Source organism: Caretta caretta, chromosome 1, assembly GCF_965140235.1.
Source record: "Caretta caretta isolate rCarCar2 chromosome 1, rCarCar1.hap1, whole genome shotgun sequence".
NCBI lineage: Eukaryota > Metazoa > Chordata > Testudines > Cheloniidae > Caretta > Caretta caretta.
The window spans coordinates 287543287-287570131 of NC_134206.1; the positions used below are offsets into that span (position 1 = coordinate 287543287).

Below are 26845 nucleotides of genomic sequence, written 5' to 3' on the forward strand. Positions count from 1 at the left end.
GATGAAGCGTGGGCACCACGGGCCCATACAGCTCGCCTTTGGGGAGGCTAACCTGTTGGCCCCACCCCTTCTGCCCGAGGCCCTGCCCCTCCACCCACTGAAGCTCCAGGCCTCCCATCGTGACTGGAAGAGCCCCAAGACACACACCCCCTCTGGCTGAAAGAGCCACAGCCCCCCCTTCCCAGCCACACCAGGCAGCCCCCACCCCCAGCGCTGGGCCATCCCCAGTGTTGGGCTGAGCTGCTGGGTCTGCCCAGCACTGGGCTGTCCCCAGTATCAGGCTGAGCTGCCGGCCTGGGCCACTGGGCCAACCCTGCCCTGGGCCAGCCTGAGCCCCACCCGGGGCTGCCACCGGCAAGTGCTAGAGCTGAGCCCCTACTGGCTTCAGAGTAGAGGAGGAGGGAAAGCGGGGCCGCCTGGCAGAACGTGGGCGGGGCCGTGACCCGGGTCCAGGGAGGCTTAGCCTACCCTGGCCTTTGATACCCGCCGCCTGTGAGCAAAACTTACATATGACCTTAAAGAATGGGATACAGACATTACAAATAAGATTAATGCATCCAACAATTTAGAAGCATTTGATAGAGTTTAAACACTAAAGATATCCTTACAAGTCTAACACTTATCATGAACAATACTAGCATACAAGTTAGCTGGTCTGGTTTCCAGCTATGAATTTGTCAGTGCTCAGCTGACGCCTACAGCCTTGCCAAGAGCTGGCCCCTGGTCTACCAGCATCACACAAGTAATACTAATAGTATGAATTAACAGAAATAAAAATTCAATGTAGGAAGGCTAATGTAAGTTTTTTTTTCTCCTGTCTCTGCAGTAAGATCCACAGACAATAGCACTGTTGAGTTTCCACTGCTATGTATGTGTTCTTAGAACTCAAACCAAGCTCCCACCTCTGCAGACATCAGTGCTCTTCCCGCTAATTAATGTCTTCCTTCCACCTGCACAGTTCAACAGCTACCCCTCAGCAACAGAGAAACTCAGCAAAGGGATGGGGCACTGAGATCACAAAGGAAGCAACTCCCTTGTCTGAAATTCCAGGGTCACAGGGCAATGACTTTTGGAGGGCAGCAACTAGCTGCAGTTGATTCCCAAACCATTAAAGAGAATGAAAAGCGGAGGACTGGGATTCTGGGCGTTGCATTTTTAAAGAGTGCTGAATAAACATTGGAGCGTGTATTTAAAGAAATTACCAAGTTTAAATAAACAATCAGGAGAACTTGTTGGGTAACTGGATTTTCATAATCACAAACGGTGGATTAATTTTAGGGTACAGGTAGACCTGGAAATGACCTAGCTAATGATTTATAGCATTTGCTAACCTGAGAGGCCATTGAGATGGACAGGTGGAGCTTCCTTTAGGGGCTTTTCAAGCAAACGTTGCATTAATCATTTTTTCCACCATAGTTACTGCTAAAATTTGTTTTATAAATGTAACTTTTAAAAGATACTAACATGGATTGACTCAGTGGCTCTACAATCATTACACCATCTAAAGATATGGCCCTGGGTATATCTTATACCCCCATAGCTGGCACCAGACAGTACCTATACGTGGGTAACTTCCTGGTTTAACTTACTTCACATACTCAATACCAACCAAAGAATTAGACCCAAGCTTACTTGCAGTGAACGTGCTAATATACCAAATGTTTAAAATTCCACCAATTCCTCACGTGATGATAATTCACATCAAGAGAAAATCTCAGGGGAATTGCAAGAGGAGTGATTTTGGCCACATAGGACCAAATCCTGCTCACCATTCTCAAGCAAAGGACTCATTTACCTCCAAATTTGGCTCAGAATATATACTGGATAAATGGAATGTTAACCTTATTCACTAGGACTGAAAGGTTCATAGTTATTCAGAAGTGGTAGAAATCAGATTCACAAAACTGTTTCATTCTAGCCGGGATTCATGTGTATTTATACACATTATAGGCTGCGTGACTCCTGAAATGGTCGGAGTGTGGTATCCCAAGAGCCGGGACTCCAGGAGGAATTGTGTCTCAGAGAGCCCCTATGCCTCCCAGTATTCTCTGACATGCAAAGCGAGTTTAGCCAGTCAAAGACAGGTCACTGGACTAAGCCACTGGTCTTACTTATTATGGCAATTCCTATGGTCTTGATCCAAAATCTATTGAAGTCAATGGAAAGACTCCCAGCCGTTTCAATGCACTTTGGATCAGGCTCTATATAGTCATTCTTCTGCTAGCCTTTCTACTTAGTGTCCTTGCACTGCCTCACTCATGCAATTCCTGCATCCAGGTGAGCTTGGTGACCGGTCTTCTGCTCTGCCCCATGTGAGGGTCCAAGATGAGGAACGCTCCTTGATCCCTACACATTTGCAGACCCACTCAGAGAAAGAGCACAGTCTAGCACTCTAACCTGATGTATAGGTCAGTAAGTAAGCCCATGTGTTGGATATTTGTGTTGACAAGTTAATCAATGTCTCTAAGATTAGTATAATGTTTACCTCATTTATTAAGTCTCCTACCTCATTTCTTCAAAGTGTAGTTTCAGATTACTGTTTTAATGGAATTATGGTCCACTAAGGCGATCATCTGCCTTATTGTGCATTGATCATCTTCTACTGTGCTCTTTTAAAAATGCTTTCTTGGCTAAATTAGCAACTGGCCACTTCTGTCTTTGCTCTATTACAGAACTTTAAGTGACTTAAGTTTGGACTTAAAAAAATAATTCTACACTTCATAGTAAGTAATTTGGTTCTCAACACCCATTTTTTTGAAAGAGCCCATGAAATGGAAAAAGCTATAAATTCAAAGTTATAATTAGATTAGGTATATTTCTTTTTGTTAGAAAGGAAGTAGCCCTTTCGCCAAGACTGCTAGATATAACAATGTAAAAGCCAAGGAAAATATTAACATTTTAGCTGCACTTTGTTACAAAACACTATGAATATTTTCTTTCTTTCTTTTTTACCAGCAGAAATCAGTAGGGCCTTTCAAAGAGTTACGATTGGACCCAATTTGGTACATATTTTCACAGCCTAGAACAGTGCAGATAAGGTTAACCAGGCTTATTGCACACCTCTTCTTGTACTATTGATTTCCAGATTGATTTATGAAGTTGTTTTTGGTCTATAAAGGCCGAAATAGCCTGGAACCCACCCATCTATAAGAGACTCTCTCTCCCCATGATATCCAACACTGTTGCAGTTAGGATAGGTGCCTTGCTGATGCCCCTTTATTATAAGTGGGGAAGCGCCTGCTAGGGTGTTATGAAGGCACTTCCTCCACAGGTCTATGGCAGCCTGGGTTTGTCAACTTACAGGGCATGCTGCATGGCCAACCTTTTCTCCTTGGCCGGTGAGGAAATGGGAGTTGGGTAGGCCTCGGTATGGAACACGGGAGTACGTGTGGGGTCAGTTAATTTCAGTCTTTTCTGATGTTGCTGTGTCTTTGAGTTGATCTGGGGATACTGACAGATCTGTTTAGTATATCTTTTTAATATTATCAGTGGCACCCATTGCGTTGGATGGGTGCTCTTTTATTACACTCTATATTAATTTAAATAAATAGAATAGCTTGACTGAGTGGAGTCAAAGTCACTACACATTCACAGACTAGTTATTCAGCCTTCTCCATACCCTCTACTTGCAAGAAGAAAGTGGTGCTGAAAGCCATTTCCCCTCCCTCACCCTTCCACCTCATTTTTTACACAGCCGTCGCTGTGCCTCTGAGCTGGAGGAGTAACATTAAGATGCTTATTCACAGGCCCTGGCAAAAAAGCGTCCCTGGTACAAAATGAATAAAGGATGTTTCACACTTAGCCTCTCAGCAAATTGCACCTCCCAGGGCTTGTGGGGAATGAACACTGACAGCATTGTATCTGATTGTAGCTGCACAATTTCCTGTTTAGAACCACCCATCACATGGTATATTGGAGCACTGCAAATTATAGTCCTATGCAAATGGCTGAATGCATGTGATCTCATTTACTGATGGCCCAGACTGTGGCAGTTTTGGGAATAGTCACAGGTGGGAGGTTAGTGTCAGATGATCTATGCCAGAAGTTCTCAACCTTTCCAGACTTCTGTATCTCTTTCAGGAGTCTGAAGTCCGAGCCCCGCCTCCCAGGGCTCAAACTCAAGCCCCACCACCCAGGACTGAAGCATGTAAGTTAGCTTCATGGGGCCACATGTGGTGTGGGGCCCCGGCCAGCTGACCTGCTTGCCACTCCCTAACGCCAGCCCTGCACTTGTGACTCCCCCAAGCCTGTCCCAGGGGAGTCGCAACCCCCAGGTTGAGAAACACTGATGTAGATGACATACCCCCTTCAAGAGCTCTGCATACCCTCAGGGGTATGAGTACCTGTGGTTGAGAACCATTGATCTATGCCTAGCAGTACGCTATTTTCTATGCAACGTCCCTGTAGATTGTCAACTGTGTGCTCAGTTATATAGTTTTAATTAGATCAAATGTTGCTGGGGTTGTAGCTAGTAATTTATCTATATTCCATCTATTCCCTGTTTCTGTTCTGAAGAGCGGGGGTGGCCACTGCCTCGGAAATGGTTGATTTTTGTGTCTCACTACTGAATGACAGCTGCTGAGTGAAGTGCCTACCTGTCATTGCACTTCTACGCTACATTTCTATTGCTCTATATCTGAGCTATAACTTTTTTTTGATGGGGACTCTAGTTTATCTAGAGAGCATTGGGCAAGCTGCAAGAAACTGCTACATATACCTGTAACTGCCCACATGCAGGAGTTGTTTGCCACTCCTATCTGCTACAAGCTTCTCCCATGGATTTTCTAGTCCACAGCTGCCTACTTTCCAACAATATTAGGTTCTGCAAAAGTTTGGCAATGGATTTTTGGCAATGGCTGGTACAAGCACATGTTGTGTGCCATCCATTCAACTTCACTGTCATATCAAGCTCCATCCTTTTCTTCTGAGTCCTGGAAATGTCAGATAGACTCTTATCTTCCTCCCACTCCTGAGGGCCTTATCATCCTCCCGAGTGAAGCAGCCTAGCCCAGTACTTCTCAACCAGGGGTCTGGGGCCCCCTACGGGGCCTCAAGCAGGTTTCAGGGGGGCCTCCAAGCCGGGCCAGCATTAGATTTGCTGGGGCCCAGGGCATAAAGCCAAAGCCCCATCCCATGGTACTGAAGCCCAGGTCCCTGAGCCCCGCCACCCGGGGCTGAAGCTGAAGCCTGAGCAATGTAGTTAATGGGGGCCCCTGTGGCATGGAGCCCCAGGCAATTGCCCTGTTTGGTACCCCCTAATGCTGGCCTTGGCTTTTATATGCAGAAAACCAGTTATTGTGGCACAGGTGGGCAGTGGAGTTTTTATATAGGGTGACCAGATAGCAAGTGTGAAAAACCCGGACAGGAGATGGAGGGTAATAGGTGCCTATATAAGAGCCCCAAATATCGGGACTGTCCCTATAAAATCAGGATATCTGGTCATCCTATTTTTATAGCATGTTGGGGGGGGGCCTCAGAAAGAAAAAGGTTGAGAACCCCTGGCCTAGCCCATCCCAAAAGGCAGTGAGATGGCTACAATCAGCTGAGCTCTGTTTTGCCTCTGTCACCTGCTACTGTCTCTGACTCACTGCACCATCTGTGGGGCCTGGATACCAAATTCTTGCTATAAGCCACCCATCCGTGTAATTGAAATACACTTGTGTACAGGAAGTCTTCTCTTGAGCATCACTGAGTCCAGCAAAAGTTTTCTTTCTTTGATAAATGAGAAACTTTTTTAAATGACAGCTGGGTCATTTCTATTCACGTAAAACAACAGGGGATAAATAGTATACTAAAATAAATAAATAAATGATTAGCATTATTGAAAGGATCCACTGGCAAGTACATAAGAGAGGGGAGATAGTGCATCAAAGCAGAGTTTTGCCTGAGTGGACAAAATGCACTGAGTGGAGTGTTTAGTGGATATGGAAAGACTGGTTAGCTCAAAAAAAAAAAAGTGATCACCACTGATAGACCTTATTCCAGGGAGATGAGTCCAGGAAACAGGACAGCAACATCTTTTACCAAGAAAAGTACTGCCATCTGGGAGAATTAGGGTTAACCTAACAATAATAGATAGATGGTAAAAAAAAAAGATAAGCATTAATAAAAGCAACTACAAATCTTCTAGTTACAGAGGAATCCACTGCCCCAAAATTTGTAGCAACTGCCATCACTCATACTGCTTACTTACGTATTTGTACAGTAGTATGTGGCTTATGGAAATAAATCTGTAGTAATACATTGCTTATTAAAAGGCCTTATTGATACAGTCCCACACTGTGAGCAATGTGGAGTCACCATCCCAGTGGAAGTACCAGCAGGCAAAGGAAACATGCCTATTAAGAACTGATAAGAAATGTATAAAACTATTTATAATCCTAGAGGGAAAGGGGAGTGGGTGGAGCTATTGATCAATGGAGAGAGGGGTGAGGCCAGTGGGTGGAAAGAACTGCCACTAGAGATTATAGAAAGGGAAGTGAGTGGAGTTGTTCACTGTTATGACAGAGTGGCTTTACAAGAGCTTCCTGATATGGGGTGTAATAGTACGCTTATATATAGGGCAATGTGTAGGAACTTATAGAACTCTACGTTCAGGAAGTGTGTGATGAGAGAGGACAGTATATGTGGAGGAAGGAATAAACCTGAATATTATATTGTCTCTCTCTATCTTTTTATAACTGAACACTGAACAGTGCTTTATGGAATTTAGACATAAATTCAAGACGTAAAAAGCAGGCAGAGCCCCTGGTAACACTATTCTCTAGATAGTTGGCAGGCATGTGTTTTCTCTGCATCACAGCCCTCCAAGAACTAACAACAGTGGGGTGTGATTAGGCAGATTCACTCAGGTTGTAACACCCCAAAGAAAAACCACTGTCACCTGTACAGAGGCTCGCATATACTGGTTCAAATTGGATTCTCCCCAGACCAGCAGACAAAGCAAGGACCTTTGGTTAAATAGCTTGATTTAAAGCTGACTATGGGCCTTCTTTCTGATCCAGCAAATGGACAAGACCTTCTGTCCATGGGGGGCTCTTCCTGAGAAGGGTTGGAAGGGCTTGAACCTGTCTGTATTCTTGTTCTGAGTAAAAGGAGTGATGAACTGGTAACCCCAGGAAAACCCCTGGGAGGGGTTTAAAGGACTGTTCAGCAGCCAGAGCCCTTGTTGGAGTCATGGGGTGACTTCTGGTAAGCTTATTAGCATGTGTGTAGGTTCTTTTGTTGTTTTATGTTTTCTCTATAATACTTTTGCCTTAAGAATAAATATGCTTGCTTAGAATGAGCTGGTGGTAACTTATAACGCTGGCAATTATACTGTTTACCATCTCTGAGGAGAAAAGAAAAGCAGGTCTGCTTAGGCAGTCTGACTTAGTTGGGGAATTCACAGTGTAGGCAGGAAGCTGTTTAGCCTGGAAATAGCTCAGCTATTTGGGTGTCTCCACCCAAGAAAGGTAATGGCTGAGCAGCCTGGAGCCTAGGGTGCCCTTGCTGGACCATAGAGCAGGAATACAGGGGCAGTTGCCCTGAAGTGTGACACTGCTTTCTTCATATTTTTCAAGATCAAATCTGTCATGGAATTAAGCTTTCCTTTGAAGCAGAAAACAGAACATTGATTAGTTTGATGTCCTTCAAGTGAGACATTTTTGGTGTCTGTGCACAATCCTCTCTAAGTCTGCTGATCATTTCTTTGCCTCTGTTTTACTTCATTTATTATGCTTTGTGCCTCCTCTGATTTGGAACTGTATTCCTATTATCTGCACATCTACTACACTTACATTGTCTTTTTGTCTGCTGCGAATATTATAATCTCCCACTTCCTCTGTGCTATATATTAAAGACATCTTTCACATCGGAGGAGATTGTTAAAGTTACAGGCAGTCTACTCTTTATTTGATTTCCATGAGCTGTAAATGGGGTTACTTTTACATCATTTACATAACCATTACTTTTTTCCTTATCTGGAACATCCACTCTTACTGATATCACTGACTGGTTGTTTTTAGCATTTCAGATTCATGAGGATTTAATGGATCATACGGAATAGTTTGTATTCTAGAATATAATTTAGAATAATTTAGGTGGTTTCACACACACACTTTTCTTTCAGAGGTCCCTGCCTTTTTAGAGCTTGCTGTCAAACTTACTTAATGTCATACTGATTTGTTAAAATCACTAAAGGTTACATGACAGCATTCAAAGAATCCCTAAATACTTTATTTGGTGAAAAAGTGTTGAGAGGATGGATTCAGAGGATTTCATCTGTAGGTCATCAGCTCAAATGTAGCTAGTTAACCTTTGATGTCGAGGCCAGTCCAGTGAGTTGATGGTTTCAGACCAGTTCTAAGTGGGCAAGTTTCTACATTATACCAAAACATCATCACAACTGGTACTAACTGGCATCCTTGTTGGTAAGTTTAGAAGAGAAGCCATCAATTGAATGGGAATTGAGATTAAACATCCCCTTCATATCAGAGTTGAGACACATTGTCAATAGGCAAAGTGAGGTTTTGTAGTTTTCACCACCACTGCCCACACTGTACCGGATTTATTTTATTCTCTAGAGGTATCATTTCACACATTTCACAAGCACTAAATTCACATTTTTGATATATTGAATAAGTGGCCAGATGGGGAATTTTCTTGTTGCTTTTTGCTTTGAATGATATCTCTACGTTGTGAGGAGTTTCTGAGTAATCTACATTATTAACATTGCATTCTAATTTGAGACCTTTTATAGATAATATTTTTGTTAAATAGAGTATTCTGTTTAACCCCACTTTTTATTATAGGCCTGATCAAAAGCCCATTGAACACACTGGAAAGATTTCCTTTGACTTCAATAGACTTTGAACAGGCCTTAAATGCACAGTTTATCTTTACTGCATAAAATCTTGCACGTTCAGCTGACTATGCAAGTCAAGTCAGCATATTACAACATTAATATGTCAAAAGAGAATATGCCAGAGGAATTTTACATTGATATCAATAGCAGATAAGTCCCCAATATTCAATTTCTTACACAGTAATCTTCTTGTCTACAGATATAGACTGTAACATTGAATACAGTTAGTTTCTTCAGAATAGGTTAAAAATTATCTGTTTTTGCTAAATTGTCACATGGTTTTTCCTTATTTTCACAAACTGTGATTAGAGTTGGGCCTAAGCCACAAACTTCAGAACTTCGGAATTCAGAAAGTTCTCAAATTTCATATGTCTTCAAACCCAAGCTTTTGTTTTGGGCCTAGCTCGAGTCATGACAGGGCATAGAAGAGTCATATTATTTTTCAAAATCTGTGAACTTTAGTAAATAAGATTTAGCTTCTGGCTCTCCCCCACCTCTTATAAGGAATATTCTAACATTTCTCTTTCCCCTCAAACCTACTTCTCTACCTCAGTGCCTAAATGATTCATTTACTATTAAGAATCTGGCTTTTGCAGTTTGATATGCCCACCATGTAGAAATGTTTACTTAATGCTGTTCTCTTTTTGTATCCTTCCAGTCAAATGTACCACAGACGGAGGCCCTGATCCTGTAAATATTTACGTGTATGATTTACAAGTAGTGAGTAGTTCCATTCAGTGGGATCACTCACATGTATGAGTGATTGAAAGATTAGGGCCAGAATTATCTGCCATGCTATGGCTTCTTGGCCCACCCAAAACTCCCACTGAAGCCAGTTTTGAATTCTGTGCATACCTAAAACTCCCAATGGCTACAATGGAAGTTTAAAGTGCATAGGTAATTCAGGAGCATAGCATTATTATACAATTTTATAACTATTAGATAGGGAGCTAATATAAATGTATTGTTATTTTTCACTATAGGCGAGGATCCAATGTCTCCCTGACTTTGGACATGAGCAGTTTGGGAAATGTCGAACCTTTTGTCACAGTGCCTACCCCACGAGAAAAAGTAGCAATGGAATATCTACAGTCAGCTAGTCGGGTCCTGACAAGACAGCAGCTGCGAGATACAGTCGCATGCTCTCATTTGCTTCAAACAGAGTTCATGGTGAGCCCATTTTTTATTGGGAAAAAAGCAAAACAAAACAAACCTTGCAAGGCAATTTTAATAGTGCTAGTCTAACAAATGCAAGAAATGTGTACACTATCAGGGCAAATGGGAATGAGAAGATGTATACCACTCTCTTGAGTATGTTTGAGGTATAACAAACGAATATGAACAATATCATTTGTATTAAACATGCTAGGGCATGTGGTTTGTTGGGCTTTTCTCTCTTTTGAATTCTGCGTACATAAGTCAATAAAACAGACGATGGTATCTTGGACGCAAAATAGTTTTCATTATAAATTATCTCAGATAAGTAAAATCTTTATATTTCATCTTTAAAGAGACACTGTTTATGAGGCAAGTCAGTGTGCCAAATTGTGTAAATTGAAAGAATTTTAAATATCTGCCATGGTTGGTAGGGGAACCCAGGCCCACCCTCTACTCTGGGTTCCAGTCAAGGGCCCTGAAGTGAACAGTCAAGGTCTGCATTTACACGAACCTTAATGTTCTCACCCCAGACTCCTTCCTACCATGTTTCTTCTCTCATCCCTCAGAGAGAGGGACTGCAGTCTTTCTCCCTGCACTGTCGCCAGCCGCCTGGCTTTATAGAAGCCCTGCCTGTTCCCTCACAGGTGAGCTTCCTCCTAATTAACTCACATCACACAGCCTAAATCTCCCTGTTTGCAGCTTAATTGGCTGGTTGAGCCTACCTGGCTTAATTCAGCTATTGCAGAGCTGATGTGGGGAGTACACCCCATCACACACGGCCAAGGACAATCCCATGCCAGATGGAGAGAGTTTTGTTGTAGCAAAGAAGCCTCAAATATGGGCAGAGACTCAGCCCAGGAAAACACTGTATAAGACCGGTCCTACGTTTGAGCTGCTTTTACCTATGTGGGTGGAAGAATTCCTGTTCTGCACCTGCTTTCACTGCTGTTGTGCCAGGGGGAGGAAATGAATGAATGCAGAGTGAATAAATTGTATGTGTGAAGTATGCTTGTGGTAGGGGATGGTGTGGGTGCAGAGTATGGATGCATGTGGATGAGGTCAGGGTAGATGCATGTGACTGAACATGTGGATGAGCACAGGTGGAGTGCAGGTGACATTGTATGAAGTGTGCAGACTTAATGAATTTGAATATGGGTAAGAGAAGAGTGAATGTGAATGAGTGAAATGTGCCATAGAGAATTCAATAAAAACAAGAGCTGCTGAAGAATTTTTCATTCATTTATTTTCTGGTAGCAAATGCAACAAACACAACAGTATGCAAATGTGTGCAAATTAATGCTCATTTCAGAGTAATAGCCGTGTTAGTCTGTATTCGCAAAAAGAAAAGGAGTACTTGTGGCACCTTAGAGACTAACCAATTTATTTGAGCATAAGCTTTCGTGAGCTACAGCTCACTTCATCGGATGCTGTCATAAATATAAAGGGAAGGGTAAACCCCTTTGAAATCCCTCCTGGCCAGGGGAAAGCTCCTCTCACCTGTAAAGGGTTAAGAAGCTAAAGGTAACCTCGCTGGCACCTGACCAAAATGACCAATGAGGAGACAAGATACTTTCAAAAGCTGGGAGGAGGGAGAGAAACAAAGGGTCTGTGTGTCTGTCTGTATGCTGGTTTCTGCCAGGGATAGACCAGGAATGGAGTCTTAGAACTTTTAGTAAGTAATCTAGCTAGATATGTGTTAGATTATGATTTCTTTAAATGGCTGAGAAAAGAATTGTGCTGAATAGAATAACTATTTCTGTCTGTGTATCTTTTTTGTAACTTAAGGTTTTGCCTAGAGGGGTTCTCTATGTTTTTGAATCTAATTACCCTGTAAGATATCTACCATCCTGATTTTACAGGGGGGATTTCTTCATTTCTATTTTTATTAAAAGTCTTCTTGTAAGAAACTGAATGCTTTTTCATTGTTCTCAGATCCAAGGGTTTGGGTCTGTGGTCACCTATGCAAATTGGTGAGGCTTTTTATCCAACATTTCCCAGGAAAGGGGGGGTGCAAGTGTTGGGAGGATTGTTCATTGTTCTTAAGATCCAAGGGTCTGGGTCTGTAGTCACCTAGGCAAATTGGTGAGGCTTTTTACCAAACCTTGTCCAGGAAGTGGGGTGCAAGGTTTTGGGAAGTATTTTAGGGGGAAGGACGCGTCCAAACAGCTCTTCCCCAGTAACCAGTATTAGTTTGGTGGTGGTAGCGGCCAGTCCAAGGACAACGGGTGGAATATTTTGTACCTTGGGGAAGTTTTGACCTAAGCTGGTAAAGATAAGCTTAGGAGGTTTTTCATGCAGGTCCCCACATCTGTACCCTAGAGTTCAGAGTGGGGGAGGAACCTTGACAGATGCATACTGTGGAAACTGCAGAAGACATTATATACACAGAGACCATGAAACAATACCTCCTCCCACCCCACTCTCCTGCTGGTAATAGCTTATCTAAAGTGATCACTCTCCTTACAATGTGCATGATAATCAAGTTGGGCCATTTCCAGCACAAATCCAGGTTTTCTCACCCTCCGCCCCCCCACAAACTCACTCTCCTGCTGGTAATAGCCCATCCAAAGTGACCACTCTCCCTACAATGTGCTATTACCAGCAGGAGAGTGAGTTTGTGTGGGGGGGGGGGGGGTGAGAAAACCTGGATTTGTGCTGGAAATGGCCCACCTTGATTATCATGCACATTGTAAAGAGAGTGGTCACTTTGGATGGGCTATTACCAGCAGGAGAGTGAGTTTGGGGGGGCGGAGGGTGAGAAAACCTGGATTTGTGCTGTATGCATCAGATGAAGTGAGCTGTAGCTCACAAAAGCTTATGCTCAAATAAATTGGCTAGTCTCTAAGGGGCCACAAGTACTCCTTTTCTTTTTGCGAATACTGACTGACAGGGCTGTTACTCTGAAACCTGTCATTGTAGGGAGAGTGGTCACTTTGGATAAGCTATTACCAGCCTGAGAGTGAGTTTGTGTGTGTGGTTTTTGGAGGTGGGGGGGATGAGAAAACCTGGATTTGTGCTGGAAATGGCCCACCTTGATTATCATACACATTGTAAGGAGAGTGATCACTTTAGATAAGCTATTACCAGCAGGAGAGTGGGGTGGGAGGAGGTATTGTTTCATGGTATCTGTGTATATAATGTCTTCTGCAGTTTCCACAGTATGCATCCGATGAAGTGAGCTGTAGCTCACGAAAGCTTATGCTCAAATAAATTGGTTAGTCTCTAAGGTGCCACAAGTACTGCTTTTCTTAATGCTCATTTGAAATCTGAAGCATTTTGGGTTGCACGGGTTAGCAGGTATGTTATCGTAATATAATCTCTTACTTACACTCTTAGTCCTTTGTTTTCTCTTGCCTTTTACAGATAAGCACAAAGATTAAGTGCCATGTCTATGTTTGTAGAGCACCATATAAATTTAGAGAGCTGTTTATGGTCTTGGCCCTCCATACAAACACTTACCCCTGGGAGTAGTCCCACTGAGTAAACCCCACAACCAATAGTAAGTGCTTATAGGTCTCAAGTGATCAACTGCACCAGAAAAGCAAAGCTCTATGTTCAACTTGATGGCATTTCTGTGTCTGTCTATAATGTGATAACTTCTGAATGCTGCATCTGACCAATTCCAAAATTTCCGGGGATGTTCTAGGCCTCAATGGGCAGAATCCTGTTGGTTTTGTTGAAAACTGCAAAACCTTGATTTGATTTCCACTACTCAGGTCCATAGAGCCTATTTGGGGCAGTAGGCTGAGGAATCTCTCTGCGGCCTCTCCTGACTACACATATCACAGGCAGCATCTAAATACACTGCTCTCTCTTGTTGACTGTACAACTTTACCTGCTTAAGCAATAAAGTGTTTTTTCAGTTTCAAAGTGCCAGAGATGTTTGTACCAACAGTGCAGAACTGCACCAGGGAAGCTATAGGTGACATAATAGAAAACAGTCCCTGCCCCAAGGAGCTCACAATCCAGTCCAGACCCCGTTGGAACAGTTCAGTTCCAGAGTATACCAGGGACTGTATGCAGGGATCTCACAAGGTCACAGTAAGGAGGAGTGAGCTCTGGGGAGAGATGTGAAGAAGGAGCAGGAGGTCATGTGACATACGGGGCATGGGAGAGACTGTTCCATGCAGAAGGAGAAGGGGCATGGAAGGCAGCGTAAAGGGTTGGTGAGGAGGAGGCTGGGGCTGAGCATGGGGGAGCAAAAGAAGAAGGCGGTGGGAGTGAAGTTGGGTAGGACTTGCAAGTGAAGAGAAGGCTGCCCTTGATGCAGGAGGCACAGGGAGGATGGTGCAGGGACTTGAAGTGAGTGACATGAGCAGAGCAGCAGGCGAGGGATGTGATTTTAGCAGTTGCACTTTGTCTGGGCTGAGGGGGAACAAGGGGAGAGGCAGCAATATCAGTGAGGAGGAGGCTGCAGGAGCCAAGGAGAGAGATGACCAGGGCAGGGAGCAAGGTGTAGTGGTAGAGGTGGGGAAGAGGCAAGGATGGAGATCAGAAAGGATTCAGTGGCAGTTTGTGTCTGGGGGAGTAAACGTTAACATGAAGGTTGCAAGCGTGGCTGGTGGGGAGGTCAGGAACAGAGTGAGGAGCAGGAGGGAATCACAGCAGCAAGAACTGACTGTAATGAATCTTATTTTCCTTTGCTCCTGTTGGCCCAATGGGGAGGGAGAGTGAATTCCCTCAGGCGTGGGAAGCACTTTGAGAGCCTCAGATAAGCAGTGCTCTAGGAGGGGCAGGGCACTTCGGTTCAGGGACAGAGACTGGGTTCCTACCCCTCCCACTACCCTTCTTGCAAGAGACAATTCTGCCACCTTCTTAGCACTTACGTAAGCTTTGGCCTGAAGGGTTGTGGCATGGGGCACAGAGTCCAGAATTTCAGAGGCTGTTCTGGGCATCAATGGGCTGAGCCTTACTGATGGTTGTGAAAATCAGAAAAGCCTGATTTGCAGCACTGGAAGCATGAAGTAAATCAGTCCTACGGTGTGCCTGTTTGGCACAGCAGGCAGAGGAATCTCTCTGCTGCCCTCTGCTGCTGCCTATACAACTCACAGGCAGCAGATTAATATTCTGCTCTCTTTCTTTGGTTGTACAGCTCGGCCTGCAAGGAAGTGTGAGACGCTCTAATAATGCTAATGGTTTCACATTGAAATCATTTGAATTTTCTAAAGGAGGCTGCATGGTTCACTGGTTAGGGCACCAGATTTGGAGGCAGGAGATTTGGGTTCAGTTATTGACAGTCCCCTAATTCACTGCGTGTCACTGGGTAAGTCACTTAAATCTATGCCTTAGCTGCCCTGTCTGTAAAATGGGGATAAGGTGCTTAACCCACCCTTGTAAAGGGATTTGCAATCTACACATCAAAAGTTTTATGTGAATGTTAAGCATTACTAAAGGAGTACTTGTGGCACCTTAGAGACTAACCAATTTATTTGAGCATAAGCTTTCGTGAGCTACAGCTCACTTCATCGGATGCATACTGTGGAAAGTGTAGAAGATCTTTTTATATACACACAAAGCATGAAAAAATACCTCCTCTGACCCCATTCTCCTGCTGGTAATAGCTTATCTAAAGTGATCACTCTCCTTACAATGTGTATGATAATCATATCTATTCAGGGGACAATATCACAGGGCCTAATAACATCAGCCACACTATCAGAGGCTCGTTCCCCTGCACATCCACCAATGTGATATATGCCATCATGTGCCAGCAATGCCCCTCTGCCATGTGTATTGGTCAAACTGGACAGTCTCTACGTAGAAGAATAAATGGACACAAATCAGATGTCAAGAATTATAACATTCATAAACCAGTCGGAGAACACTTCAATCTCTCTGGTAATGCGATTACAGACATGAAAGTTGTGATATTACAACATAAAAACTTCAAATCCAGACTCCAGCGAGAAACTGTTGAATTGGAATTCATTTGCAAATTGGATACAATTAACTTAGGCTTGAATAGAGACTGGGAGTGGCTAAGTCATTATGCAAGGTAACCTATTTCCCCTTGTTTTTTCCTATCCCCCTCCCCAGACGTTCTTGTTAAACCCTGGATTTGTGCTGGAAATGGCCCACCTTGATTATCATACACATTGTAAAGAGAGTGGTCACTTTGGATGGGCTATTACCAGCAGGAGAGTGAGTTTGTGGGGTGGGGGGAGGAGGAGAAAACCTGGATTTGTGCTGGAAATGGCCCAACTTGATTATCATACACATTGTAAGGAGAGTGATCACTTTAGATAAGCTATTACCAGCAGGAGAGTGGGGTGGGAGGAGGTATTGTTTCATGGGCTCTGTGTATATAATGTCTTCTGCAGTTTCCACAGTATGCATCCGATGAAGTGAGCTGTAGCTCACGAAAGCTTATGCTCAAATAAATGGGTTAGTCTCTAAGGTGCCACAAGTACTCCTTTTCTTTTTGCGAATACAGACTAACACGGCTGTTACTCTGAAACTTAAGCATTACTGTGTAAGAATCTTGAGGGCATTCTCACACAGCATAGTTATTAGCTACAGTTTGTAAATTCTTGCTTTTTTCCACCCTAGCAAATTTTCAACGCCCTTCTTCTTAAACTGTTGTGTACTTTAACCTATTTTATAACCTCATAAAAACCTTTGCTTTTAATAATTCATCAAAACTGTTCCTCGGAAGTCAACACTTCCATGTGCAGCTCTTGTGTTTATTAAAGGAAGGGTGTTGACAGGCTGGAGATGGGAGCCAGTTTTTTTGTTAATACTTTGATGTCAACAGATAGTTGTGAAGCATCAGATGGCCTTCCAGTATAATTTCCTGCATGACTTCTTTAGAAACACCAATCTGATCTAATTTATTTCTATAGGAAATACCAATGAATTTTGTGGATCCCAAAGAAATTGCCATCCCAAGTCATGGAACTAAAAACCGTTATAAAACAATTTTGCCAAGTAAGTGTATTTAAACAATGCTTTTTAGTATGAAATTTAGTCCCATTTTATTAATATAACTCTGCTTATAGATTTGTAGGAAGCCTGCTGGTCTTTTTTTTTTATGGTGGACATTTTGTACATATTTGAATTAGGGCTGTTGATTCATCACATTTAACTCATGTGATTAACTCAAAAATATTAATCACGATTTTTAAAAAAATCACAATTAATCACAGCTTTAATTGCATTGTTCAACAATAGAATACCAATTGAACTGTATTAAACATTTTTGGATGTTTTTCTACATTTTCAAATATATTGATTTTAATTACAACACAGAATACAAAGTGTACGGTGCTCACTTTATATTATTATTTTTATTACAAATGTTTGCAGTATGAAAACAATAAAAGAAATAGTATATTTCAATTCACCTCATGCAAATACTGTAGTGCATTCTCTTTATCGTGAAAGTGCATCTTACAAATGTAGATTTTTTTTGTTACTTAACTGCACTCAAAAACAAAACAGTGTAAAACTTTAGAGCCTAGAAATCCACGCAGTCCTACTTCTTGTTCAGCCAATCACTAAGACAAACAAGTTTGTTTACATTTATGGGAGATAATGCTGCCCGCTTCTTATTTACAATGTCACCTAAAAGTGAAAACAGATCTTCCAATGGCACTTTTGTAGCTGGCATTGCAAAGTATTTACGTGCCACATATGCTAAACATTCATATGCCCCTTCATGCTTTGGCCACCATTCCAGAGGACATGCTTCCATGCTGATGATGCTCATTAAAAAAATAATTTGTGAATTAAATTTGTGACTGAACTCCTTGGGGGAGAACTGTATGTCTCCTGCTCTGTTTTACCTGCTGCCATAGATTTCATGTTATAGCAGTCTTGGACGATGACCCAACACACGTTGTTCATTTTAAGAACACTTTCACTGCAGATTTGACAAAACGCAAAGAAGAGACCAATGAGAAATTTCTAAATATAGATACAGCACTCGACCCAAGGTTTAAGAATTTGAAGTGCCTTCCAAAATCTGAGAGGGACAAGGTGTGAAGCATGCTTTCAGAAATCTTAAAGGTGCAACACTCTGATGTGGAAACTACAGAACCCGAACCACCAAAAAAGAAAATCAGCTGTCTGGTGGTGGCATCTGACTCAGATGATGAAAATGAACATGCATTGGTCTACACTGCTTTGGATTGTTATCGAGCAGGACCCGTCATCAGCATGGATGCATGGAGGTTGAAGCATAAAGGGACATTTGAATCTTTAGCACATCTGGCATGTAAATATTTTGTGACGCCAGCTACAGTAGTGCCATGCCAACACTTGTTCCCCAGGTGACATTGTAAACAAGAAGCAGGCAGCATTGTCTCCTGTAAATGTAAACAAACTTGTTTGTCTGTGCAATTGGCTGAACGAAAAGTAGGACTGAGTGGTCTTGTAGGCGCTACAGTTTTACATTGTTTTGTTTTTGAATGCAGTTATTTTTGTACATAATTCTACATTTGTAAGTTCAACTTTCATGATAAAGAGATTGCACTACAGTACTTGCAATGGCAGAATTGAAAATACTATTTCTTTTGTTTTTACAGTGCAAATATTTGTAATGAAAAATACATATAAAGTGAGCACTGTACACTTTGTATTCAGTATTGTAATTGAAATCAATATATTTGAAAATGTAGAAAACAGCCGAAAATATTTAAATAAATGGTATTCTATTATTGTGTAACAGCACAATTAATTGCATGATTAATCACGATTAATCTTTTTAATTGCTTGACAGCCCTAATTTAAATAACTTATCTGTATTCTATCTACAGTGAGGGACCATCAGAACTGTGGCCTTGAGGGGACCTCGGGCACTGTTGCATTTTGGTCCCGCCTATTTTCTGCCCATGACACATAATAATCTAGTCTCCTGTGGGCTGTAATACTTTGGTCTCATTTCAGCTGTAGGGTAAGTGTGTGAGTGCTGGGTGGTGTTGATGGCTTGTGATATACAGGAGACCAGACTAGATGATCTAATGGTCCTTCTGGCCTTAAACTCTATGACTTTAGAATGCCCACTGAGTTATGTCTAGTCAAGTTCTGCAACTGCAAGACTGTACCCTGAATGAGTCAGAGAACCTTATTGCAAATCCTTTACTGTCTAACGTTGAGTGATTCAGACTAAATGAACCAATGTGCCCTCAAATCTTCTCGAGGAGACATTCATTTATAATGGTTCTCTTTCTCTTGCTCCTTTTCTTTTCCTACTGGTTTGTAGCATTGTTGGAATCCATCTCTTTTAGCCAGATAATTACCTTTATACTACTATCTCAGAGTTGCTGTTAACTTTATTGTTGTTAATTTCTTGTATTGCTTCTGTGTTTTCATTGGTCTAAGTGATGCATTTCCCATAACAGTAAGAATTACTTCATTGTAAATTGAGTTAGTTAACATTTTCTGATGGAACAGTTTTCCATCAAAAATACAGTTCCGTTGACATAGAATAATTTTGTGGGAACATATCATTTTCACTGAAATTTTTGCTGGAAGAAAGGAAAAATGGCTTGTTTTAACTTTCTCATTTCATTTCTGTGATGTTAGAATGTTTTGCTTTTATTTTATTTCATTTCATTTTGACTTCTTTATTATACTACATTAATTTTATTATACTTTTTAATTATATGTAACAGTTTGAAATGAAATGTTTCAATGGTTCTGAATCAGAATCCACAAGAATTTCTGTCCCATGGGAAATTTCTAAATTCCAGCTTTTTGTTACGATTCAAAACGAAAACAAAATTCAAAATGTTGACATTTCCCATGAAACTGATATTCTATTTTCCAACCAGCTCTAGCAATAATGTCCTTGCAGTCATGTGTGGTCACACACTTTGCTCAGTGTAGTAATCCTGAGCAAAGTATATTCTATGCATTTCACTCATTCTAAATGGTAAGAATGTTCTTTGTTTACCTAACTGAATTATAGTTTGATCACACTGTAAAAGGGATTTGCAGGCAAATTAATGAAAGATGTTGGCCATCAAAAGTATTATTTTGTCAGGGATCTGATATATTATTGGAAACAAAACACTGGTGAAATTCTGAGCCCCCTGAAGTCAATAGCAAAACCCTCATTAACCTCAAAAGAACCAGCATTTCACCCAGTATGGTCAGTGGGCCACATACAAAGGTACTGTATGCCAGGATGGAAGTTACACATTGGTAAATGAGTCTAAGTTGGTGTAACTTACATATTGAAAGTTTGGAAGACTAGGCCCTGAATTTAGCCCAATATAAACAGGATATACACGAAACTCCCATTGACTTCATTTGGGCCAGAATTTCATCCAGTGCCTCCAATCTGTTGATATGCCAACCCCTTAACAAAATAATGCATTCTCTCTTCATATAATTCTGAATGTTAAATCTCCTGATGCTACCATTGTGTATACACCCACAGAATGCACCCTGTGGATACAGTGCATTAAATTACACTGTAGTTTGTTTGTATTTGAATTGCATAGCTACAGTGTAGCAGCAGTCAGTGATGCTTAAGAATCATAATGCCTTTGTATTTTCACTTTCATTGTAATTGGAAAAGGTATCATTAACTTCTGGATGCACTTTTAGTTGACATGCACTGCACAGCAGCGAGAGTCTCAGACAGATATTTTGTAATTGCCTTTTACAGAAATCAAGACAAAATGAGGATAACAGATCAGTCATGTATTAATTCGAAAGAAATGCCTTGTGCTCTTCTACAGAAGATATTCTGGGGATCTAGGCACATTCTGATAAATACACGAATGCTCCACTCCCAGACCCCAAGGGTTTGGAAATTATTTGAATGGTTTAATAGAACAGCCTTCCCAGTTTCCTGCTCAGATGATATCAACCTACTGCTTAGTACTCTTGTGTCAGCTTTTCCATTCCAAGCGCTGGGTGCGTCTCTTGAACTAGGGCACCTGTAGTGACAAGTGATGTTTGAAATGATTAATTTTCTCCTGAAAATGTCCATGGTCTGGCACTCTACCCTTTGTGCTGCTAAGAAGTTTCTCATTTTCTAAGAAATAATTCTGTCAAGCTGTTAAGAGACAGACTGCGTTGGGGCAGGTTGGCATGAATAAACACTATTTTGTCCTATTTTTTAATATAAAGTGTAATGAATACCTAATGAAATTTATTTCTTAATAGAAAATTGTCATTGTAGCTGATCCAAAATTCTTTTAAGGAATGAATTTTCAATTGCAGAATAAAATTCTCAGTGCTGCTAGACAAACACTAGAATTCAACTGTAAGATGCCTAGAAAATGCTAGGAGTTTTACAATGGTATAGTAAAGTATCCCCAAGTTTAAGACAATAATTTTTTAAAAAATTAAATTTAAATCAAGTGAACAAAGTGCTTCCTTGTGCCAGTTTATAAGCAGATGCCATCAGAGGTGATGTATGGGGAAGGGCATCTGGGGTCATGTGACCCCCAGATTTGCTGCTTGGCTTGTACTGAGCATTCTCACACGGACTGAGCATGCTCAGTAATACTGCTGAAGCCAGCTTCCCTCACTCTGCCCCCTCTCCCACCCACCCACACACACTATCATCAGGCATGGGTCATCTCTGCATGCCATGAAACAATTCTTTTGAAGCTGAAAATCCTCAGTCTCCCTTGAGCTTTTCCTACAATTCTGACATTGATTGTGTTCTATCATTATTTCTCCGATACTGCTCCCTTTTAAAATCAATAGGATTGTGAACAGGCTCTAAAAGATTCATAATTATTTTAGTGGGAGGAAAAAACGTTTCAGCACAGATGCATCAAGGCAGTTTTTTATGTTCACCTGAATCAATAAATTCATCTGGGTACAGTCAGCCATATCCTGATATTTAAGCAGTGTTCAATTTAGGGTTACCAAGCCTCCAGGATTGTCCTGGAGTCCCCAGGAATTAAAGATTAATCTTTAATTAAAGATTATGTCGTGATAAAACCTCCAGGAATACATCCAACCAAAACTGGCAAACCTAACGTTGTATCAAAATAAAACCTAAATGCATTTGAGGTTAGCATTATTTTTGAGCATGTAGGAATGATCACTTTTACATGTGGAATATAATTGAATCATGCATATATTTACATACCTTGAATCGATGAGATATTTTTCCAGTGGGCAATATGTTGGTAGTTTGGAAAGTGATATGCATGGTTTACAGTTGTTTTATACAACTGGAATTTTGAGCCAATTATGAAATTTGCTGTATGAATAAAGATCCATGACTCATACAATATTTTCAAATTCCACCTTATAATATTAGCCAAATAATGTCAGCTACCACCAAAACTTATCAATTCCATGAGCAAACAGAGGGCAAATAATTAGGGATAGCTGACTCTTAAAAGGTTAGATGTCTATCCAAAGTTTGGTGAGACTTCTGAGTCTGCAGAATTAAGCAAATATGTGAACAAATTTCTCTTTTTTGGCTCCTAAAGATCAGTATCGTGAAACCAGCCTTTTGCACATTTCAGAACATCTGTTGAGTATAGGAGTCAGGACTGGGGACAATATTAATGAATGATTTATTATTAGTAATCATTTGAAGTATATTGTAAATGATCATATAGCCTGACACCCAGAGGGCTTACAGTCTAAAGGCATACAAAAATAGAGGAGGGGAGGAATGAGCATACAAGCCAGGACATATATAGAGTGGTATATGACCTCTGAAGCTTGCATGCTTCATGACAAAAATGGGATATTAGTAATGCCTTAAAGATGGGGAAAGTAGAAGCTTCCCGTATGGGGAACATGAAAGAAGGCAATGGTAATTTTACCTCCGTAAAGAGTACAAGATGGGGTCCTTTGTTTAAATGCCACTTCCACCTCCAGACATTCATAATTATAATACTCAGCACTTTCATAGCATCTTCTGTATCTCAAAGTGTTTTACAAACTTTAATGAATTAAGTATCACAATCACCCCGGAAGATATGTCCGCTGTCCTGACACCAGATCCTTCCTGAGTCTTTACCATTCTTGTCCAAAAAATCACTAACATGGGTAATTTAATTACTCCCACTTGTGAATAACAGAGTAATGCCCACTGCTCCTTAAACAATGTCTCCTCATTTCAAAGTTGCATAGATACCATACATCCATTTTCTAAACAGTCAATATTTGGGAGTGATTGCTAGTGTATGCAACATTATGATTTTCAAATAGTGGTCACTCAGTTGATTGGAATCATAAAAAGGATCTTAATAAAATATTTAGTGATCCATTAATATCTGGGGAAATTCAGCATGAAAAATATTTAAACAGCCTGGAGGTTGAGTCTTCTTCTAAGAGCATTTTTAGGGTAGAGGTCAGGCTACATCAGGATCATAAGCATTGTGAAAGCTAAAGGAAGTGGGTGTTTTTCCAAGGACATGTAGCCTAAGGCGTTTGTGGAAATGGCTAATAATCACTGTACTGAAAAGGAATAAGAGGTTTCCTGTCCTCATGTGGTTAAGGGAAAGAAAAAAAAATCTCTTGTGTGAAGAGGTTTGGGAAGGCAAACAGAGAGATTTTTAACCCAGGCTAACTAGGGTTCATTTTACTCTCTGAGCACACAAAATGAGAAAGCCTTCCTGCTTGTACTGTAGCCTGAACTGAAGGACATGAATGCAGTTTCATGTTCTGAGAAGTATATTTTATAAAACATGATCCTAAACCCTGCTGTGGCTCCAAGCAATGGACTCTTGTTAATTTCAGTGGGAGTTAAGCATAAAGAATGTACATAGAATATCAGGGTTGGAGGGAACCTCAGATGGTCATCTAGTCCAACCCCCTGCTCAAAGCAGGACCAATCCCCAATTTTTGCCCCAGATCCCTAAATGGCCCTCTCAAGGATTGAACTCACAACCCTGGGTTTAGCAGGCCAATGCATGAACCACTGAACTATCACTCCCCTCATTGTCCCTTTTGTTCTAGACAAAAATATAGACTAGAACCCCAGATGCAATGCTGTGAGAATACTAGATGTTACCAACAGATAACATACATATGCTGATTCCACAATTCAACATGCATACACCTTTTTACACCTCGCTTGGACTCCGCCTAGTAATCATCTCTCCAGGGACTATTTCTAACAGAGTAGATATGGTAACTTCAAACAGCTGCTACTTTTATTTTATTTGTCTAAGCAATCTGCCATAGAAAGGTTTCCTTTTTTTCACCCCAGATGTGAGAGAACACGGTTTCCGTTTTATTTTGTTGAAGGGATGACATTTTTGCAGAAAATGAGTGGAGGAGGGTAAAGTAGTAGCTGCTAGGCAGTTACAGTGTGGGCTCCTATGCACCCTCCTCGCTGTGTCTTTTTGTGGAGAGGACTGTTGAGTAGATCTATGTAACTGAGAAACTTCTGGCCCCTGTTCAAACCCCCTAGGGTGAACAGATTCCCCAGGAGCACAGCTCCATGATGCACAAGAGAGTTAAAATCCCCTACATAGGGACTTAGCATCCCATCAGCCCTGTGCTCAACAGAATTGCTTCTGTCCCAGTCCAGCTAGGACCCTCAAAGGCCGTGGAGGAGGCTGGGAATAGGATTTGCCCCAAAATAATAGGCAATTGAAGGAAAATATTCTTCTAGTTTGGCTATACATTTCTCCAGATACAAGACACCTATTCAAATGAAATGTTTGTATGTTGAGTTACAGTGAACCTTCCTTCTATACAAAAAGACAATTCACTCTGTGCAGAAGGATCAATACAGTGCCTTTGCCTGATTTAAGGTTCACTTAAGCCCTCAGAACACCGGTGTTAATGGGACTTACATGATGTTGAGGCCTTTTGTAAACCCTATGTCTAGGAGTGAGTTTCACCAAAAATGCAAAATGCAGCACCATTGGTAGATTATTTTGCTCCAACTAGTCTTTGATTCACTTCTGCGATTCTCAATAGAAATCTTCTCTTTGTGATTTTCTTTTCAATTTCCATCTTTCCTGACTTCTTAGATCCACTAAGCAGAGTGTGTTTGAAACCAAAGAATGCAGCTGACTCCTTGAGCACCTACATAAATGCTAACTACATTAGGGTAAGTAAACACACATTCTTTGGGTCCTCCTGAGACAGTATTCTGTTTTCCAGCAGAATAGTTGATTCCGTTTGGGCTCCACTCTCCTTTTATTTCTGTCGACTTCACCTTGTATGATATAAGGATAAAGTCTACCCTACCCCTCTCTCACTATTGGTGAGATAAAGTGGTCCCGATGGGGTGTTTATAATAAAGCACCCAAGAGTTATGTACATATTTAACCTATGGTCACATAGGACATAGCTCTGGAAGGGACCTCCCATTCATAAACTTAGCATCAAGTTCCATCTTAAAACTAGTTAGGTTGTTTGGCCCCACTACTTCTCATGAGAAGTTGTTTCAGAACCTCACTCCACTCCACTCCATAAAGGAAGTCATTTTGCTTTTTTAAAACAGCAATACATAAATATATATACCTACACACACATAGTGTCCGGCCCCCCCTCCATCCCCTCCCGCTTCTCACTTTACATCTGTACTGTCAAGGCTTTGCATCACAGACATCAATATAGTTAAGGAGAATGATTCCATTTAAAGAGCATCAATGCTGCTTTTAAATGAGCGAGAGAAATTAGGCCATGTATTGAGTCATGTGAAGTATTCCTTCCCTCCAGGGAATGAAGTACCATGGCGTTTCATATTGCTGACACTGGTAACATTGTCAATGATTTTTAAAAAAATGTAACAGTGAGTAAATTAAATTTCACATGAATTTACAGTATATTGTAAAGCACCTTAGACACTTCAGTATTCTCGACTGTCTGAACATTCTGACACACCTGTCATTGACAAGAGATGTTGGGGCATATCACTCAATACAGCTATGATAATTTATACCAGCTGAGGATCTGCTGCATTGTTCTGTGTAATGGATAAGTCAGTGGATTGCTCCATTGTCCCTGTGGTTGTGGAAATGGTTTCACTGAAGAGAGAAACAAAGTTACAATATCTGGCTCTGCCAATCATTTTATTCTTTAATAATTTATTCCTTTTTGAGGTTGCTGCAGCCTTCGCTGGCCAGCAAGGTTCAAAAGAACTCCTTCTTTAGAGCTGGACCCAAGTTCAGTGTACAAGTTCACAAGTTTTCCTTTTCACATGATAAAGATGAATACAGACATGACTCATTCATTTCCCCACTCACTCCTTCTTTCCTTTGCTTGCTTATAATTTTCAGTGTGTCTCAAGGTTCGTGCTATCCTGACAGAATGTCCCATATATAAGGTCTCAGAGGCATTTTCTGCTTAGCAAGTATAAATTGGAGCTTCTGAGTCTGTAAGGATTTATGTATTCAAAAACTCTTTTCCCTTCATAAATCTTCATGGTACTATTTAGTTTCATATTTCTATTCTGTTCACTCTCATTTGTTTTTTATGGCCTGTTGCTAACAATATCATCCTTTGAATACAGCAGAAATACTAACTAACAGGTAGAGCTGGCCAGAAAAGGGAATTTCTATTTTGTGGGAAATTCTGCAGTGTCAATGTTTCATTTTGTTTCATTCTGCATCAGCACAAAATATTTACATTGAGGAATTTCATGTGAAATGGAACAATCCATTTTGGCACTGGACAACAGGGAAGCTGGTTGCTTTGCCAGCTCGCCATTTGCCCAGCAAGGTAACCAAGCAGTCTGGGAATTAGGCAGCCAGGGAATCAGGCAACCAGGGAGCCAGCCACCTAGGGAGCCAAGCAGAGAGAGGCAGCCCAGCTACCAGGCAGGGAGTCAACAAGTTGGGCAGACGGAGAACCAACTATCAGGGAGTCAGGAAGCCCACCTGCCCACCAAACAAGGGGCTTGACAAGTTGGGCAGCCAAGCAGGCAGTCCAGGAAACCAGGGAGCTGGGCAGGCT

The 26845-nt window shown here is 41.3% G+C and overlaps 1 protein-coding gene across 4 annotated transcripts in view; it reads left to right on the plus strand.

Moving 5' to 3' along the window:
• Nucleotides 1-26845, plus strand: part of PTPRR (protein tyrosine phosphatase receptor type R) — a 195092-nt gene that overhangs the window by 151356 nt on the left and 16891 nt on the right. For all 4 annotated transcript variants that reach the window (XM_048835783.2, XM_075124360.1, XM_048835787.2 and 1 more), the window contains 3 exons: nt 9829-10015; nt 16846-16930; nt 24916-24995. In XM_048835783.2, the coding sequence (XP_048691740.1) occupies nt 9829-10015; nt 16846-16930; nt 24916-24995 (352 nt within the window). The remainder of the gene's footprint in view (nt 1-9828; nt 10016-16845; nt 16931-24915; nt 24996-26845) is intronic.